General features: G+C 35.5%; 1 protein-coding gene across 8 annotated transcripts; it reads right to left on the bottom strand.

Moving 5' to 3' along the window:
• Positions 1-1004: 1004 nt before the first annotated feature.
• On the bottom strand, positions 1005-15589 carry LOC107838971 (nuclear pore complex protein NUP85). 8 transcript variants are annotated; one of them, XR_007044020.1, is made up of 19 exons: positions 15031-15589; positions 9620-9722; positions 9414-9524; positions 9213-9296; positions 8725-8796; positions 8559-8615; positions 7671-7790; positions 7401-7601; positions 7116-7226; positions 6993-7030; positions 6727-6883; positions 6135-6236; positions 5941-5997; positions 5629-5775; positions 3117-3187; positions 2925-3012; positions 2559-2615; positions 1477-1753; positions 1005-1364 (listed from the first exon to the last, which is right to left on the bottom strand). XR_007044020.1 is itself a non-coding variant. In XM_047395687.1 (19 exons), the coding sequence occupies exons 1-18, from the start codon at positions 15417-15419 to the stop codon at positions 1559-1561; spliced, it is 2160 nt and encodes a 719-aa protein (XP_047251643.1). In that variant the 5' UTR covers positions 15420-15589; the 3' UTR covers positions 1005-1399; positions 1529-1558. The 8 variants fall into 8 exon arrangements, 6 of the variants coding, with proteins under 6 accessions (XP_047251643.1, XP_047251646.1, XP_016537763.2 ...); XM_047395687.1 differs by having other exon boundaries at positions 1005-1399; positions 1529-1753; XM_047395690.1 differs by having other exon boundaries at positions 1005-1399; positions 1529-1753; positions 5962-5997.
• Between the last annotated feature and the right edge of the window lie 5499 nt (positions 15590-21088).

Raw genomic sequence — 21088 nt, 5'->3', positions numbered from 1 at the left:
AATTTGTACTTAATAATATAATGTACACACATGAATTCTATATATATATATATATATATATATATATATATATATCGTGTCTTTTATTTGGTTTGTATGAATATATTAGTTTTATCTTGAAGTGTTTTTCATATTTCATAAATTAATTAATTTATTTCTTAATTCAAGATTTTTTTTTTTTATCATATCGAAGTGATTTTGTAAACTGAACTCCTTAAAGCAAGATACATGTGTGGGCGCATAAGATAAGACTAGTTATACTAAATAACCTTAAATCAAATGGTTATAAATGAACCACTTACCGTAAACGGGAACTTTTGCCTTCAAATAATTTCGTCTCTTGAAATGAAGTTAATTAAATGACATGATCAATGAGAACGACCAAGCTTATTTGACCTTAAAGCGTTGTAAACAGTTTAATTTCTATGTTAATACACATTCTTATTTCATATTCTTCCTTGCATTTAATAATTGTACATAAGATCCTGCCCAATATACTGCATGTATTATTTAACACCACCAACCCAATATCCTGTTAGTTATATGGTTACTACCAAAAGAAGTTAGGATATGGTGACCTTTTTTTTACTTGGCGTCCAACAAAATACTATATGAACAGTGAAGTTACGCAGGATTTTAGGTTCGAATTGTTGTGTCAACACCACGGTCAAATGAAACTTCAGGATATTGACAACACATACAGAATGGCCATAACAATTACTCCCTCCATTTCATTTGTTTATCTATTTTTGAATTGACAAAAGATTTAAGAAAGAAAATAAAGACGACTTAAATCCCATGGTCATAAACTAAATATGCATTAAATGTACCAAAATACCCTTGTGGTCTTAAAGATGACGCTGACAGAGTACAGAAAATGATTAATTATGATTAGCCAACCCTCTAAATTAGATGATATATGGTCCCATTCTAGGCGCAGATGTGGGTTGAAAATCAATTGCCATCCGAATATTTAAGGCAAACTATTGCATCCTTCATCGATATGTTGCAGTTTCCTTGATCTTATAAATAGTAGCTCAAACAGGAACAATAACATCAATTTTTTAGAGAGTTCTATCACAGCCATCTCAACACTTTAACCAGGCAACGGCAGGGGTTTTTGTCGTCCTTTACAAAGGCATATACATAGTAGGGGAGGGGTAAACAACCCCCTCCCCCTTCCAAAAAGAAAAATTAATTAAAAGGATCTCCAAGTAGGAACAGCACAAGAAACCTTATTCTTATAGTTCCACTCTTGTCGAGAGCTACATTCTCATCCAATGCTTCCGAAGATTAGCTGGCTCGGAGAGGGGCAGATCATTCATTATTCAGTCGCAGCTTTTCAAGTTAAACACATCAAGGAAACAAATAACAAAACAGGTGGTGCAGATTCCGTTTTCTGCAGCAAGAAATGGTGAGCTTATGTACCATTTTCAAAAGTTAACCGCACTCCCGAAACAGACTACTAAAGAGGAACAAGGGGACTAATGTAACACTTTAGGCATGTCGGAAAGATGCAACTAGTCACCTCTCAAGCAAGAAAACTGGGGTAACAAAGTCACTCTTCGAGGATTGCACGACCCAGGTTAGTGGCAAGTGCCAGCCTGACAGAACTTAAGGCATCAGATGGCAAGTCAGCCTCAACAAAATCTGGTCTCAATCTTGCCATGGACAACTCTTGCAGTTTATTCAAGAGAAGCTGAGTTTGAGAAACATTAATCAACGGCCGCTCTTGCCACATCAACAATTTCAACTGCGCAGGAAGAAAAAGAAGGGGAATGAGGTCAAAGATGAAACATGCACCAGCTATTAATAAACATATAAATCTGAAAGCATGGTGAACCTTTCAGCCTGAATTAAATAAGTAGATTGCCAACCCTCCCCCATCACCCCACGTACCCATTTTCTAACCCACTGGTAGACTGTCGTTTGAAAGACTTCAGAACAAATTTCACGCATAATAAATCAGTTCCAATTTGATAGGAACTAAGATTCATGTATTAAGGCCAAAGAATAGGGGTATTATCTACGCAATCAAATGGTAGAAGTGATACCAACGACTAGATTCTCTTTTCTTTTTTTACTTGAGGAAGAATTTAGCACCTAAGCGGAGCAAGAGCAAACTAATATAGAACCGCAATGAAGCATTATTCAAAACTAAAAAGGAAAAGAAATAAGAAGCTACATCAAACTCATAACTGAAAAGGAAAAGAAACAAGAAGCTACATCAAACTCATAACTGAAAACAAAACAACAGAAAAGAGTAACTACACCTTGGAATATTTACTAGCAATCTAGATCCCACTCATAAACATCATCTTCTTTCATGTCAATTTTTTTTAATTGCCTTTAGAAGCCAACAATTTACAACAATCACAAGAATTGCTTGACCAAACATCTGCACAAAGATGGGATATTGAATCTTATATCTTTTAGTACTGGAGCTTCCTACCTTGCATTTCTATGACCTACTTGGTACTATGACTGAGAAAAGAAAAAGAGAATTAATCAGGCAAGTTGAGCAAAGAACTAAATGCAATAATCAGAGAGGTACTCACTGAATCATATAGAAGAGGTAACCAAAAATCTTGTGGCGTGGAAGGATTTTTCATGAGCTGCAGAGTAGAAACAAAATAAATTGACTCAGAGGCAAAACAGAAGGCTTTGTTTCAAAGGTAATAGAGATAGCACACCTCATATCCAAACAACTATTTCAATCCAACCTACATGAACATTCGGGCTGCTAGGTTTCATTAACAAATCTTATGTTAATTTATTCAGTTTCTTAAGATAGCTGCTTAAGTGTAAATCTTATAAATCAACAAGGCCTCGATACCGAATGCAAAATCTTATACATCCGCAAAATGAAATTTTACATCACTCAAATGTTAAATCTTCATTATTATAAGAGGTGTCAGACATACAGAGACGAGAGCTTCAGCTGCACTACGAGCAGCATCAGTGAGCATATCACCGTGACCCTGCAGTAGAGATCTCCTAAAGTCCCTGTACCTGAATAATACAACAACAACAACAACAATTCAAATATTTGAAATGCTCCGACACCGTTTTCAAAGGTGACATCCACTAATTCAAAGTAAGTATTAAGCAATTACTTCTTCAGAAACTCAAGACCGCCAGCAGTTCTAGACTCAGAACCCAGCAACTCTATGAGACCTTCCCATTGCTGCAGCGAAAGAAAAGTAAAATGACCAAAGAGAAAAAGCCACCTATTTCTATAAGAAAGCGATGTCGCTTCAGAGTCAAACTACTAGACTTTGACTTGGAACAAATATCTTACAGAGCAATCAGATTCATGATAATCAAAATAGAGAACTCTAAGTGGTGAACCAATTCTACCAAATAAACTAAATCAACAAGCCATCTTTGGCTATCTTCCTTCTGCTTTACTGTTTCTCTTTTCTTCTTTTTGCTGAGGCTGGATTCACTTTAACCCAGATCCTGAGAAATACAAGCTTAGCAAGATTGGACTTCCACTTTTGAGGTTACTAACATTATAAGAATCACAGCTGGTTAATATTCAAGGGCTTCACCGTCCACTTCCCACATTGCTTAATCTCCTTAATCAAGCACCTGGTCAAGATTGCCCACCACCATCCATACGTCTGCACGTGGAGTACACATGTTTGTCATATAACAACAACAACAACAATCCCAGTGTATTCCCACCTAGTGGGGTCTGGTGGGGTAAGATGTACGCAGTCCATACCTCTACCTCTAAAGAAGTAGAAAGGCTGTTTCCGATAGACCCCCGGCTCAAGGCACGAGATACCACACAAACACATAGTAAAGCACAGAAGCAGATTACATAACATAAATACGGCACCCATAAGTAATATAAAACAGAGGAAAGCAGAGGAAAGCACACAGATTCGTAATAAAACATGGAACACGGAACACGGAATCATAACAGGAATAAACCCCCACCAAGTAATTCCCTACACTAGCGACCCAAACTGGCCCTAGTCCTCTGCCCTAATTCGCGTCCTCCAGACCTTCCTATCTAGGGTCATGTCCTCGGTGAGCTGTAACTGCTCCATGTCCCGCCTAATCACCTCACCCCAGTACTTCTTCGGCCTACCCCTACCCCGCCTAAAACCATCCAACGCTAGCCTCTCACACCTACGGACCGGGGCATCCATGTCCCTCCTCTTCACGTGTTCGAACCATCTCAAACGGGCTTCCCGCATCTTGCACTCCACTGAAGTCACACCAACCTTCTCCCGGATAGTCTCATTCCGAACTCTATCCCCTCTAGTCAGCCCATACATCCAGCGCAACATCCGCATTTCTGCCACCTTCATTTTTTGGATGTGGGAGTTCTTAACTGGCCAACACTCCGCTCCATATTAATAAAAATAATTAATATCTCTTCTATATCAAGAGAATTTACTTGACCGAGACCCAAAAAAGTACCAACCATTCATGTTGAACATGACATCCTCAGAACCCCCAAAAGCCACAGAAAGCCAAATAAATGATAGAGAGCGCCATGAACCAACAGAAACATAGGTAGAAGGTCATACATGTACTGACCATTTCTGAATCACGGATATAAATAGTTGATCTGGTGAGGTGGCAGACAAAGAGGGTGGTTGGCTAAAATTATAAGCTGGCCAAACTGGTTGATAAGCACTTGCTACCTTATCTAAGCGTTTGGTAAACATTCTAAGTGACGTTTGGTAAACATTCTAAGTGCTAATAAAGCCCAAACCAACCAAACTCGTAAGTTGCTCATCCATAAAAGGGCTCATAGACTTAAAATGAAGTCAACTATGACAAGATAAGCATACAACAACAACATACCCAGTGTATTCCCACAAAGTAGAATGACAAGATAAGCATATAACAACAACAACATACCTAGCGTATTCCCATAACGTGAGATGACAAGATAAGCATGTTGATGAATTTAGTGTAAAGAACTAATTATAGTATGCAAACAAGAAAAGACTAATGTAAGTGCAATTCAATATAGAGAAAATGATAATTTTAGTCCTTCATACATACACTAAGGACTATCTCAAGTTCATGTATATAAGGACCAAAATGACCACTTTCTCCATACATTAAGGACCATTTTGATCGTTTTCTCTTTCAATATACAACGAATACTTTTTCAACTGTCTTAGAGAAAAGACCATGATTGCATAGTGTATGCATTCCTCATCTAAAAACAAATCATAACTTTATTATATAAAACAAAATAAAGTCACTACTGTCAACAACTCAAACAACAACAACAAACCTAGTGTATTCCCACATAGTGGGAGGTTCTAAATTTCTTCTAGACTTATATCTAGCCCATCAGATAGCATGTTCTTCATAACGCACATACTTGGATAATTGGGAAAAACGTGGATACATAAAATGCCTGTGAAGTAATTAAAACAGTTGAACCATCTACCAAACCAACAGTCTAAAGAATGTATTCCTTTTGGAGAAAAGAAATAATAAGGAACACACTCAAGCAACATAACCTGCGAAAAATTGCAATTTAGAGAAATGGGTATAAACATGTATTGTTACAGACAGAAGTTAACACAGTTGTACAAGTACTAAGAAAATATATAAGGCACTCAACCACTGTAACCAAGTAATACCAACCTTGAATCCTTCATCAGAAGTCGACTTCCCAACGAAATCAAATAAATGTTTGGCAATTCTGTTTAAACGGAATTCATCACGAGCTTGCTGCAGCCAGAAAACACCAGAGCCTTTTCTCCCATGTTTCCAGTGATGCACACCAGCAATCTAATGAAAAATATGAAACACAAGGTGAAACTGAAGCACTTGTATGTTCGGAATAATCACAAGAATTACAGGGACATCACATCAGAGTAACTTTATTATTGTTCTTAAGAGAGTAACTACCGCTTAGAAGTTAATGATAGTCAATATGAATAAATCATGACATACCCTCATAATGTTTGAACTTACGGTGTCAAGTTCATATAGACGGCAGATCTCTATACTCTGCACAGAAAAGCAAAATTAACCAGGCAAGGATAAACAAGGAACCATTAGATTGAAATAAGGCTGCAGAGCAATATATTAGAGAGCAAAATCATGAGAGCAAGGAATCAAAAGAAAAGCCACCCTGGAAACAGTACCTTTAACAGAATCTGACTATGCTGTACAGGCTGCTTGTACAGCAAATTCTCCAATAATCCAATCCCTTGTTTTATGCATGAAGTCAAGTATATTGGCGCAATCTGAAGGGAAGTGAAAAAACAAAGATCCAAAATATATGAGTAGAAGAACCAAAATCTGAACTGAGTTTTAAGACAACGGTATTGTACTTCTCCACAAAATGAGCTTCCAGTATACAGGCTCAGCAAAAGCAGATTATAAAATTCTATGATGTATCCAAACTGTGTAAGAGTGTTAATAGGTAAAAGCTCTCCAGCATCTAGATATTGTTCCAAGGTTCAACTGAAGCTGTAAGTTATACATTGTCTCCAATCCGGAAACATCAAATTGTTATTTATACATTTTGGGGGACGTAGGATGTACACATGTTGAATCTCACTCATGTCTTTTGTGTTCCTTTACTTAGGGTGAAAGCTGAACCTTATGCACAGGAAGATAAATGAAGTGTTCAAGTAATAGGTTTTTTTTGTTTCTTGGGAAATGAGTTTTAAGTAAATGGTGCAAGTAAAAAAAAACAGGCATTCATTTGCCCAAGTTTGCATCCACACATACTTGCCATGTCAATGCATGAGAAGACAGTACTTGTGCATATACAAGTCTATGCAGTTCTTCTATGCTAACTCCCCCCAGTTTGGAACGCTCTTCATGCAAAAGAATATCTGCGTGAGTGCTCCCAGCTGTCAACAATTCTACAGCATGCGCCATCATCCTTGAGAGATGAAAAAAAGACTTGCATCAGGTGAACAAGCGGAGCACAAAATGCTGAAGTACTCAAGCCACTCATACAAAAAATACACAGAAAGAGAAGATTAACAAACCAGGGGCCAAATGATCTTGAGCACTCTGCTAGAACAACCTGAACATATAGGATATGCTCGTGAGTTCTGCACTACATTAAACATCAACTAAAAGTTAGAAGTTAAATCTTTAGAGTGGTTCACCTCAGTATTTTCTCCAAGAATTCCAAGTATAAGACCAAACAGCTTATGGGGGCTGGAAACTGGCTTTAATTGCATGCACTTCTGAGCAGAATTGTGCATGCTCTCTAGACCCTACAATACAACAATAGAATGTGTATTGTAACGAAAATGTAACAGAAAAAGAATCTTCTTGCTCTCCACTTTTGGATAATTGTGCGACAAAGAGAGAACTTTTTAGTGATTGCGACAAAGTGACTCAACCCAAGTGACCTTAGATGTTTAGATCAATTTGAAAGGGGAACTGACCGCAGTAAATGGCTTAATGTATAAGAAATGGGATATAAAAAGCTCCATCCAGTTGAAAGTTGCATTTGATAGAACAGTAGGATTTCCCAACATGATCTGGATCAAATTTTTCAGCCCTTCTCTCGTCTGCTGGTGATCACATTGAAGCCAGTAGGAACTACAGTCCAGTTTACTTATTTGTGTCCTCCACTTCTCCCAAGCCTAACAGCGAAAAAGGCATTAAATGCTGTCCAGTAAAGGCCACTGATCATTAGCAAAGGCCTAGATTACCTTCATGAAGTCAGGCTTGGTTTTGTAACACTCGCCTAAATTTTCTTCTCTCAGACTAGGACGCATTCTAGGCATCTTGGATATAAGAACAGCAACTGCTTCAACCAGTCCATTCTCCGTCTTTTAAGAGCAAGAATCAAACAGATTAAAAGAGAGAACAGGAAAGTTATAATCATAGTCCAGAGACCCTTTTTAGGGAGACATGGATGCTTCAGAAACTATCTGAGAGAAATCAAACAACATTCTCATGGATCCGCTTCACCAGCTCCCCTATCCGCAAGTGACCAATTGCCTAAACTTTATCTGATATTACAGTCACTTGCACAATCATGGAGAGAGTACTCTACCCACAGAGACTCATCACTTCAGTTGCAAAAAGAAATTATAACGTTGTCAATGCTAAAGATTAGTGATAAAAGGGAGGATAAGAAGTGATCTCGCAAGATGTTAAGAGGTAGCTTATGCAAACTAGAAGCTAAAGAAAGAAAAATGTGATCGAAAAGAAAAAGAAAATCCACTTTATCATCCTAAAATCCACTTTATCATCCTAAATGGCAGTGCCTCCTGTAGTTAGATCTCTCAGGAAAAAGACACAAAGTGATAAGACTTTGGAACTTGATAGAAAAGGTACAAGGCCTAATAAAATGTCAAACTGAAAAGACAAATCATTACTGCATTGATTAGGTATATCAATACAAGGAAGAGGCAAGAACTGTTCCCAAGTTAACTGATGTACAGGTCGTTTAAGAGGGAAAAGTACAAAATATGATATGTGAATTATCTAGGCTGAATAAAGCTATGCTAGATTGCAACTGATCATCACACGTTCAAAACTCTTGCCTCTTCTTTTTTTTTTTTTTTCTCGGAGGTTTAGTTCAAAATTCTTACCTCTCGACTAGATAATTGATCAAACTGGTAAGAGCCGTGCAAACGCAACAATTTTACCTGCAAAATTGGCAATCATAGACTTATGCATGCTCCTTAAACAAAATCACGATATAAGTAACATGAATGCACAGTTATAATGGTTGATATCCACAAATAATATGCTTACCACAGTTTCCAGCCAGCCAACGGCCAACGCTGATGACATTGCATCCCAGTAGTTAGGATCTTCTTCAACAACCTGCAATGAGCAAATCAATTGGAAATGAACACAGAAAGATGGAATGGCTACTCCTTCCATCATAGTTTATTTATCCTTCTTTGTACTATACCAAAATCCACTTCCTACGGGAAACATTGTCGTTACACCACTGATTATTTTTTGAACATCCCACCATGAAAGAAGTATCATTGACCCACAGTTTCATTGAAGAAAATTTCATTCTTCCAAAATGTTAATATTCACTCTACTTTTGAACTCACACCTGCTTAAATACAACTAAATTTTAATCTTTACATTTATAACTATCTCCAGTCAAATTAGGACCACTTAAATAGTGACTAATAATTTCTCCATCAATAATTGTGACAAATAATTTATCCATCAATAGGCCCAACAAATGTGAAGTTCACAGGGATATCAATTGACAGCTAAACCTGTACTACAACAAGTTCCTGCTGAAAATCCACAAGCTTTGAGTGAATAGTTGGCAGAGTTCCCGAGAATAAGGAAGTGTAGTCCTGTTGAATGAAACATGCATTAAGTTAGAAGAATAGTACAGTTTCACAGAAAGTAAGATCTGTGACATCTGGCGGAGAAAATCAAGGAAACTTATACAAAATAGAAAAAGAACATACAGCTAACCAATCTTGCAACCGTTCAGGAATCCAAGATTGAGAATGCTTGTCTATGTAAAATATCTCAAATAGCTCCCATGCAGCTTTCAGACACATTGGCTCTGCAATTTCCTAACAGACACACACAGCCACCAGATAAATACTAAAAAATAGCAAAGGTCAGAATCTGCATACAGCTAAACAAAAGTGTGATGACAATTACTCACAGTTACTATCAACTTGGGATCTTCGATAATTGATCTAGGAGACAGTTTTCGATCACTGAGCAGAGAACTTATCTCTTTGCTGTACTCTGTGACATGCTCCCACCTGATTACACGTAAAATGCAGTAACTGTCAGATAGTGACCCAATGAAAGGACATAACCACCCAGGCTGCCATAACATGGATTAAAACTCTAGCAGATCTCTAATAGAGAAAGAAACTTCAAGCTTCTAGACTTCAAACTCTTTTTTTCGGACAATTTTATGTGACTCAAAACTCCTGGTGTAGAAAGGGAAAAAGAATGTCCTCTGGCTTTCCACCATCAATTTTTCCAGAATTGCAGCACGAGCAATTGGATTAGAAAAATCTGGAAGTTCACAAGTATATATAAATGAACAAGAGGCACTAAGCTTGCAGGAGCACCTAGTCTGAGGTTTGCAAGGTAAAACAGTCAAATACCTTCGACATTTATTTTTAAAAATAAAACCCAATCTACTATATTAAAACATAATCCTTCTAAGTGAAATACCTATACTTAGTTAAGCCATTTCCTAAAAACACAAGAATAAAGAAGACCTTAGGAACCAATGAGCAAGCAAACAAAAAGTAAAATAACTTCAGAGTACATCTGCTTTATTTGGTCATTGAATTTCAAAAGAAGAGGCAAAAAGCAAGAAAGAAAACTGTTTGCTTTTCTTTCGTTAATTTTTGAGGAGGGAAGATGTCCAAAACAAAGCTTAGGGACTACTACAGCAATGAGACAAGACACTCAGTCAATCAACTCTTAGGGTGGTGTGACGTGATTTACTTCTCAACATAAGACTGATCTCTTCATAGGTTCCTACTGGGCACCACTGAAAGAAGTTTACAAACATCCTCAGTCCCACTTTGTCAAACAACAGTTTATTTGACAATTGATTCTCCCGTTTTATAACTATTTTAGATTCTAAAATTGTGGTTTAAAGTATGTTTTATGTAGCTCTCAAATAAACAAATCCAATTTTCAAAAATAAGAGATCAACTCCAAAAATTCGAAAATTCAACCATCCTATCAATCATTTAGGACCTATGGAGTCCTATAAATTCCTAAGGAGTCCTATATCATATTTAAGGTAGGGGCAGAAGTAAGGCTAGCTTCTAAGGTAACACGCGGTGCAAGACAGTATACTGAGGATCACAATTCCAAACTTCTAACAAAGTTTCGAGCATATGGAGAGCGAAATGCACAAATGCAGTGAGGAGGTGTGAGAGGTTGGTCACGATGGGTTTGAGGAGAGGTAAAGAAACGCCGGAGAAGGAGGTTGCTGTGAGGAGATCCTTGTGCTAGTGAAGATTGCTTCCAATGATCGGGAAATCCAAAATACAAAAAACATTGCTATATTTCCAACACTCCGGATAGGCGGAAAGATCTATGCCCATCCCCAACTTCCTTTCAATCCACATCGAAAAATTTAGGCTTTCTCTACTGGGAGTCATCAAAGGAGAAATGGGCATACACTGGTTCGATAAGCCAAGGAAAAACAACCACCGCTTGGTTTTGTTTTGACACTCAAGCGACCCGCCCTGTTGGGGACAGGTGATTGATTAGACAAGACATGTCACACTTGCAGCTTGTCGAGGACATGACCCTAGATAGGAGGATATAGGAGTCGAGGATTGGGATAGAAGGTTAGTAGGTAGCAGACCATTGTCTAGTTTTCCTTATCAAGTAATGTTACTATTATTACTCTCCTATTATCGTATTCTTCGATCCTTACTATTACCTGTTGTTTCCTTTGCTTCGCTTATCGTATTATTTGTTGTTGCTACTGGTCCTTCCCATTATTTTCATTATGGCTTCTTCACTGCATTCTCTTTTCATGTCTGCTATGAAATGTTTTACCTGAGCCAAGGGACAATTTGAAATGGCCTCTCTAACTTCCCAGGGAAGGGATAAGATTTTCTTGTACACCACCCTCCCCAAACCGCACTTGTGGGATCACACTGGATATGCTGTTCTTGTTGTTGTACCGAGTTTTGTGCCAAAAGGAGACAACAGTCCAACAAGCTTTGAGTTTATATGAGGGGAGTATGCTCTGGGATCTTACATTGAGAAGGAACTTTCAGGACCGGGAGATCAGCATAATTTGAAAGTTCACTTGAAATGGTTGATAACCACACTTCACCATTAGAATTCAGGCAGCCAGAATTTTTGAAGGCAGGGTAAGGTGTACAATTCTCAGTAAAGACTACATTGTTAAGCAGTAAGCTGCTTGCCAAAGAGGAATCGGACATCTCTTGTCAATCAATATGTATTCCTAGTGCACCAAGAAAAGTGAAAGTTAGGCACTTTTAGGACATTTTTACAAAGGTTTTAGGACAACGACAATTAGCCAAGTTATCAGAGCAAGGTGGACATTTAAAATGTATATGCTCCAACTTGAGGGACATGTTCGGACGTCAATAGCTATCAGTTGTGCATAAATGCAAATATCAAATTACAGATTTATATAGCAAGCATGATAAGATCAACTATCATAATGAATCTAAAGTTAGATAAGGATGCTAGCTAGATAGAGTTAGTAGGCATTTGGTCACAGATTCCAAATATTTTTCACTTTATTTGGAATTTATGAAGTTGGAGTTGAAGATGGTTATACTTTTTGCAAAGGAGAGAAGAGAGCACTTTTTTCAACAACAACGACAATATACCTAGCGTAATCCCACGAGCGGGGTCTGGAGAGAGTAGGATGTACTTAGGCCTTACCTCTACCTTAGGGTGTAGGGGGCGAACAAGTTTGGAGCACTTTTTCAAATTTAGAATCCAACTCTAAGATTGGATTTGGAAATTTTATAACCAAACACTAATTTTGACATAAAGTGAAAAAATTTTATATCCAAACCAGTGTTCTGGAAAGCGTGATGCGGAAAAATGTGACAAGGCTCTGCATCACACAGTAAGCGAAGCGTGAAGCGATGCGAACGCATCATTGAAGCGAAACACAATCTAAAAGAAAAAAGACTAAGGGCCTATTTGTTTGCACTTAATGGATTCCTGAATCTGAATGATTCAGACTTCAGACCATTAAGTGCATTTGTTTTTATTAAGATTTTAGCTCTTAATAGGTCTGAATGGGTCTTAATCATTCAGATCTGGAACCAAATCTTAATATCATTAAGAGGTATTCTTATGTTGAATAATATTTATCATCACTCTATCCACAATCACCAGTCACTACCACTACCACCTCTGTCACCACCACCACCAACCACTACCATCAACCGCCACCACCAACCACTTCCATCATCACAACCATCATTGACAATCAAAATCGCTACCAACCACTATTGTCAGCCGCTACAAAACCTACCACTTCCATTATTCTAATTATATCCTCCACTATCGCCACCCTAGCGCTAACACCAATTCCAACGCCACCACCATCATCAACCATTACTGGCCAATCCCTACTACCAACCAACTCATCTATCACAACTAGCACCATCGCTAACGAACACTAATACATCGTCAACCTCCACACATTCTTCAGCCACCACCACCATCATTGTCACTGGTATCGTCACCTCTACCACCACTTTAACCACTACCATCTATCTCTAACCATCTACACGATCACAGCTAATGGCATCTCCAACTACCACCAACACATAGTCAAACATCATACATTCATTTTCCAACCATCGCAATCAATACCTCCAAAAACTACCATCAACCAACTTCACATCACAATCACCACCACCGCTACCAATAGTCACCGTCATAACAGTCACTACAATACCAACCATCTTTGCCGTCACAACTATAACCACCAACATTACTAGTCACTAACATCAATCATTACTACCACCACCACCGGTACAAATCATCTGCACTATCACTAGGAAACATAAGTATTTTTTTCAATCAAATAATAATTTTGTTGTATTAATTCAAATATTTTCTTTATAATTAATTTTTTATTTGAATTATATTCTTTATTATATATACAAATAAATAAATTTTGCACATTCAGATGTTGGAAAACAAACAGTCTTACCCATTCAGTTTTCGGATTTGGAGACATCTTAATCATTCAAATGAGCATTCACATTCAGACGTCTGAGTCATAATAAAAACAAATGTAGCCTAAATAAAGCATTTGAACAGCAAGACAGAACTGAAAATAATCAACAATAAAGACAATATATATAAGCAGAAGTTTAAATTAAACATCAAAATCACAAGTTTGAACACCGAAACACCTGTTGCGAAACAAACCAGCAAAACAACACAACACAGACCACAATAGCAAAAACAATTCAACAAAATAGCAAAACTAACCAGAAAACAGAAGAAAAATCAAATCTAAATTTATAATGTTTCAACATCCAAATTTTGTTCTTTTAAAGCAGTGAAGAAGAAGAAGTTGCAGCAGTGGTAGTCCCAACAGTGAAGAAGAAGAAGTAGCAGGAGTGGACTTCAAAGTTAACCCTAGAAAATCACACCAGTGGCAGTCGCAACAGTACTCTTTTTTTAATTTAATTTAAAATGACTAAATATAAAATCAACATGAAGCGACTCCCTTTTTTTAATTTAAAATTGACCCTAAAAAATAAAATCAACATGATGCACTCGCATCGGCTCAATTCTAACATCGGCTCGCATCTCGCATAACACTGTAATGGGCCCGCTTCTCTAAGGTTGGCTCACATCATCCACACGCAGTGAGAGGGGCTCGCATCGCTTCTCATCATCACATTATGCGATGATGCAAGCTCATTCCTGAACACTGGTCCAAACGGCTCCTAGTGTTCCACTAGGAGTAAACTTTCCACTGAGTTTATAAATGTGATGTTGTATGTTGAACAAATCAGACTGGTTGAAAAAAATTTACAAGACATTTTCTCCCCTTTGGACTAACACTATAAAATGATCACATTGAGGAATTATTTTTCTTTTTTTAGGGAAAACCATTCTTATTTACCTAATTGAGGAAGTAACTTCTAATTTACAAATCAAATCATATGATCTTGAAAGTGATAAAGTGGTTGGAAAGGAAGAAAACACTCCCGTTGTACCAACTAAGAAGGCAACGAAGAATCCTTCAATCTCAAACACAAAACAATGAACGAATTTGCTCATTCACATTCCCTGCACTGAAAATTGCTTTGGTGTTGCCTAGTACCTGTTGCTGGTGGGAGGTGGTGGGGGTACCCCATTGAATTAGTCGAGTTGCACTCAAGCTACCTGAACAACACGTTTATAAAAAAAAAAAAAAATTGATTGATGTGGTTTAAGCTCGTGAATGTTTTCCCCACACTAAACACAAGAAAAATTCATGAGGTTATTTCAGGTCTATTTCACCTAAATCAAGTTACAGGTTTACCACTCCGGCATTTACTACTTATCAGAGAAAATAACAGAAAAACTTACCACTCTTCCTTGTAAGGAGTGGTATCCAACGACATTTTAGATGCTGCAGATAAAGAATGTTTCCGGCTCTGAAGAAGAGCGAAAGGAGTCACTGAACTGTACGCTTTTCTCCTCCATCTTGCAGCATCAACTTCCTCATTTCCGCTGTTACTCAGCTGCACCTCCACCACTCTTCCTCCAGCCTCGCCGTCTCCGACCGCCGTTTCCGACTGAGGCTTCTGGAAAACTGAGACTCGGAGAGTATTGCCACAAGCCCATGAAATGGAGAGTCGATGAATTGGGGATTCGACGCCGTGACGGAGAGGGTAGATGACCGCCGGTTGATTGTAAGTCTCCGAAGAGACTGGGACCATTGCGAGGTCATCCAATTTTGACGTCAGCCCTGGCATTTCGCCGGATTGCCGACCTAATATGAATGTTCTAGAAAATGCTTTTTCAGCCTATCTAGGGTTTTAGTTAGAAGGGGTTTATGGCAAAGGGAGGGAATGAGAGTTGAGAAAATTCTCTCTTTGAAATAATTGGAATTGGTAATTGTAAATCTAGTAATTATACAATCAAATAATTATGATGTCTTATAAATGTATTATTGCTATATAAATGTATTTGCCTATCTAATAAGATCTAGTTAATATTTATGAACATTTGAAGTATCTGTCTTTAGTTAGAAACTAGAAATATTTTTCATTATAAATAGAGGAGTTTTATTCGTTGTATTCTCAATTTGATGATACTCTATGTCTCTTCAATCCTCTTTGTCCCTTCATTCTTCTTCTTTTTTGTTTTATATTTTATAACATGTTATCAGCATGAGTCTCTAAATTTTAAAGCAAAATCAGTTGCCTTCTTCCCAAAACCAACATGTCATTGGTGCACAATTGATCGAGTGGAAAGAAAAAACTGGGAGGAAAAAGAGCTAAACTCCAATAAGTAAAGCTAAATACAGGATGTTAAGGTAACAAATTTTTAATAGCTATTTAAATTGTCTAGGTGGCAGATTTGTCATCAAAGTAGAATTAAATTTTATAATTGAAATGGACATCTTTGGAGTATGAAAGGTAAGTAAGACGCCTTAGAAAAATATGACTGAGTTGTTAGTATTGTATTTGCTATTATAGTTATTTGGCTACTGAAAAATAATCATCTAATTGCTTTATTTTCTTTTATGGTTGAACCAAAAGTACTATGATTATTACCTTTATCTTCTTACTGTAAATATATTCATATTTGCTAAAGGCGAGCAAAATCATTCTTATCGTCATCCTAGCAAAGTGAAATTATGCAACAAAAGATACGTAGATTCTTGATTTTACCATACACTTATTTGTATTTATTGGATTAGAGTCTCAATGCATCATGACGAAGATTTTGGGTTTAAGTCCCATCGAGTTATAGCCTAAGACGCTTTTATATGAATAAGATATTGAATTTGAATCTCAATACACCATATTGATAATATTATGATGGCTAAAGCAAAATAATAGGTATTTGGTGAAAAATCATGAAATTCAACCCATTGAATATGCTCTATTCCATGAAGTGAATGTGGTAGCAATATATGATGAGTCTGAAATATGACAACTTATTTCATTTTTGAGGTGTATGTGGTAGCAGCGCATAATATGTATGAAAGAAAACAACTAATTAAATGCACAAATATAAGCGTGGAGGGACAATATGATAATAATCAACAAAAGTGATAATATTTTCACACGTTTATTATGACTATAAGATATGTTAGAGAAAAATTCTCTGCATTATATGTATGCCTCGATTTGTTCTTTGCTCCTGAGTTAGCAATATCATGAAATAGGCTATAAGCTATCATAAATTAATAGCTTTAAGGCACGATTATATTACTTATTAATGCAAACCTGGACTTGATTGTGATGGTATGACAATTCACCTCCGAATGAGGCAGAATAACTGGGAAGAGTTATTTGAAATCTACTTATGGAGTAGTAAATTCAAAAATTTATTCATGTAATAGTAAATTTGAAATTTACTAAAGCAAAAAGGCACATATCATGATAAACTTGGAGTTTACTAGTATAAAAATTCATAAATTGACATAAACGATTGATATATTCTGAAACTATGCATATTGAGTATTAGACATATGTTGAAGAAATAGAAGATTCTTCAAGAGTTGTTAATGTTGCTTGTTCTCATGATAAGTTGGTTAGACCAACTAATGTTGGGATTTGATCCCTTAAAATCCGAAAAGTATAAAGGATGAATATGGGCTCATTCACCTATTATGTGATATATTGAAAAGATGCATCAATAAGATAATCACATGTACGTTTATTGTCAACCTGCAGTTTGACATTTATAAAGTTGCAGCTCAGCAAAATTGAGTTAAGAGCATAACTTTCAGATTGTATAATCAAGATAATTCGGCTTGATGATGATGGTTTAGCAATAAATGCCTTCGATAAATAGCTAAATCATTACTAATGAGAACAAAAACTTCATGTATTGATTTGAATATTATATACAAAAGTAATTGTATGCATCAAATCAATTAGTTATGATTAACTTCCTCTCAAAGTTAGTTCTGAGTCAGGAACTATGCATTGTCCATCTTATAGTTTTGATGTACGGTATATGGTTAATGAATATACCATGATGCACAAAGATGGATTCCTCAAAGAAGATGGAGGATGTATGTTAGTTTTTCTAACATAAGGGGAGATTATAAGCAACTATAAAATATGTTAGAAATTATCATCAAAGCCTTATTCAAAAAATAATTCAAGTCAAATGTCGAAAGTGCTTCTATTTTGTGTCCATGAAGGACAAAGTCTATGCATGCGTGAAACGTGGTAGACCAATTGGTTCCAAATAAATTAATCCTTGAAAAGGATAAGGAGCAAACAATCATAATAAGAAGTCAATGTACTCTCGAAGAGCCTACGACATAACACTTCATGAAACCTTATGAGAGGTTCAGGTACCTGAAAATAAAGAAATGATGACATCTCAAAATGTTATGTCACATTGTGAACCGATAAGAAATGATATATCATCAATATCTTTGATATAATGTTGGCGTAATATTGTGAAAGATCACGAGGATCTGAATTCTACGTTAATTTAAGCATGCTAACGTAGAACCATTTATTAAGTGACATGGAAGGGTGCATCTTGGTAAGTGAAAACTTATTTGATTTGCATTCCACACACTTTAAGACGTCACACATAAAATGTTAAATATTGTCACTTGACAAAATATATCTTGCAAATACTACAAGGCCTGATATGCCTTTTCGATTATTTTGTTAGTAAGGTATAGTTTTTCTCCTACTATGAGACATTGAAATGGATCAAACACATGATCTTATATTATTTTAAAGATTGTAGTCTCGATCTTATTGATTATGCTGATGCTGGATATTTAATTAATCCGCATAAATCTCGATCTCAAATAGGCTATGTGTTCATATGTGGGGATACTGTCATATCTTGGATATATATAAAGTAGTCTATCATAGCCACTTTATCGAATCATGCTAAGATAATAGTTATTCATGAAGCAAGCAGAGAATTTGTATGATTGAGGTCCATGATACATCTCATTAGAGAAAAATGTAATTTGAAATGTGACAATATACCTATAATTTTATACAGAGATAAAGTAACATGCATAGCACATCTTAATGGAGGATTCATAAAAGGAGATAGAACGAAGCACACTTCATCAAAATTTTTCTATACACATGATCTATAAAAGAATGGTGATATTAACATGCAATAGATTCGGTCAAGTGATAATATGATTGATTTATTCACCAAGTCTCCTCCAATTGCAACTTTCAAGAAGATGGTGTACAAGATCGGGATGTAAAAGTTCATTGATGTTCTCATCAGGGGGAGCAAATACGCGTTGTACTCTTTTTCCCTTTCAAGGTTTTGTCCTACTAGATTTTCCTTATAAGGTTTTTAATGACGCAGTCGAAATGCGTATTATTAGAGATGTGTACTCTTTTTCCTTCACAAGATTTTTTTCACTATTTTTTTATAGTAAGGTTTTAACGAGACACATTATCTATCAATTAGACATTCAAGGGGGAGTATTATAAATGTATTTACATTATAGTGAATGTCTATCAAGATCTAATAAGATCTAGTTGATATTTATCAAGATTTGAAGTATCTGTCTTTTAGTCAGAAACTAGAAATATTTTCCCTTATAAAATAGAGGGTTTTTATTCATTGTATTCTCAATCTGATGATCCTCTCTGTCTCTCCATTCTTCTTCTTCTTTGCTTTATATTTCATAACAATTATCATATATTGTGAATGTCTAGTTTACCATATATAATAAAGGCGAAAAAAATACAAATAGCATTCCTTAGATAGAAAATTGCAAGTTATAGCAATACTTTCAACTTTGCAAGTTATAGCAAAAAATCATTTATAAAAGGAAACAATATTTTTTTTAATGATTAAAAATAAGAAAAAAATAATTTTAATATATGAAAAATATATTACATACCCATAAAAGCGGGATTACAGTTATGACAGATATCAATCATCCCTTAATCTTCTCTGAAATGGTTTTGTTTCAAATTGATTAACATAAAAACGATTCTATAAATAAATTACCTTGTCTTCCTTATTGAATGAAGTAAATAAACAAATTCACATTCTCTAACCCCTCATCTTCTTCTTCTTGGTTTCTCTATTTTCTTCATTAATGTTCATCAAGTACACATAGAATTCACAGATTATAACAATTAGATAACAAAATTTTGGTATATCAACTTTTGTAATTATGAATACTGAATGTGAACATTTAGAAGATTCAGTTTTCAATTAGGAGTGCATAATTTTGTAATACACATGCTGCAAATCATTAGCAAGCCATTGGATTTGGTTGACAGATTTGAGGGTTATGGATTGGAAAAAGAAGAAGGAAAATTTTACTTAGAGATGCAAAATTAGGGCCTTAATTATTCGATTTAAAGAAATAATAAAACTAGCAATAGTGTTTTAACAAAACATATATAAACACACTAGTCACATATACAAAATATACAATTACCTTGTCGCATATATACAGTAAAAATATAAAAATGATATTTACAACACATATGATTATGTGGTTACATGCATTTTGCATGTGTATGTTATTGTATATCTAGTGATACATTGAATATACAAATAACATAAATTCGGGATACAATTATTCCACCACCGGCAATGAAAGAGACGAATGTTTGTTTCACGTATGTTAAGTGTATATCTTATATATCACTATACATACACTTACATACACAATATATAAGTACATACGACATTCAATTGTGCATATCACTATATGTTTGTGTATATGTCTTGTGTATATTAATATATGTGAGAAGTATTTCAAATAGGTATGAAGGTCAGAATATGTGTGTATGACATGTAATATATGTATGCATATATTTAGAATATAATTTGAAAGAATCAAAATTTTACTAACTGTAGAATCAAAAATACAATAATCATGTCAAATGTTACTAATTGCATAATCAAAAATTATATAATTTGATGTAGTTAATACCAAATTTAATATCATCTGATGCAACTTAGTTCATATCAATTTCATTCGATGATGTAAAATGTGAAACAAATGTTAAAGTAGCATAATATTATATATATACTACTTAAATACAAAAACTAAACTTCGTTCATACCAACAATCTTAGAAAAACATACAGTAATAACAAAATAATTAAACATCAAAATACAATATATATGTCTATGTATACCTTCACACTTGAATTTTTTGGTTTGAGTAATGGAATCTCATCCTCAAAATCGAAGTCTGACACTTAACACTAAAACAAATGATAACACTAAAACATGAGGAATTGAATAACCATAATAATTTCATTAAAACATGGTGTTAAATCAAAGTTCATGGAGATTAATGGATGAAATCATGATTTAAAATCAAATAACTTAAAAAGATCATAACTTTATAATTTAAAAGGTTACTTCAGCTCCATGGATGAAAGGAATCCATGGATGAACATCTAATATACCTGAGATGATGAATTTAGAAGGATAG

The sequence above is a fragment of the Capsicum annuum genome, chromosome 8 (genome assembly GCF_002878395.1).
Source record: "Capsicum annuum cultivar UCD-10X-F1 chromosome 8, UCD10Xv1.1, whole genome shotgun sequence".
Taxonomy (NCBI): domain Eukaryota; kingdom Viridiplantae; phylum Streptophyta; class Magnoliopsida; order Solanales; family Solanaceae; genus Capsicum; species Capsicum annuum.
This window is presented reverse-complemented; position numbering and strand designations above follow the sequence as displayed.

Coding starts and splice junctions, on each gene's coding strand:
- LOC107838971 (XM_016682277.2), bottom strand. CDS start 15,419: ATGCCAGGGCTGACGTCAAAATTGGATGACCTCGCAATGGTCCCAGTC. Junction 7,227..7,400: donor ACATTAAGCCATTTACTGCG/GTCAGTTCCCCT, acceptor GTTGTATTGTAG/GGTCTAGAGAGCATGCACAA. Junction 7,031..7,115: donor TTCTTGGAGAAAATACTGAG/GTGAACCACTCT, acceptor CTATATGTTCAG/GTTGTTCTAGCAGAGTGCTC.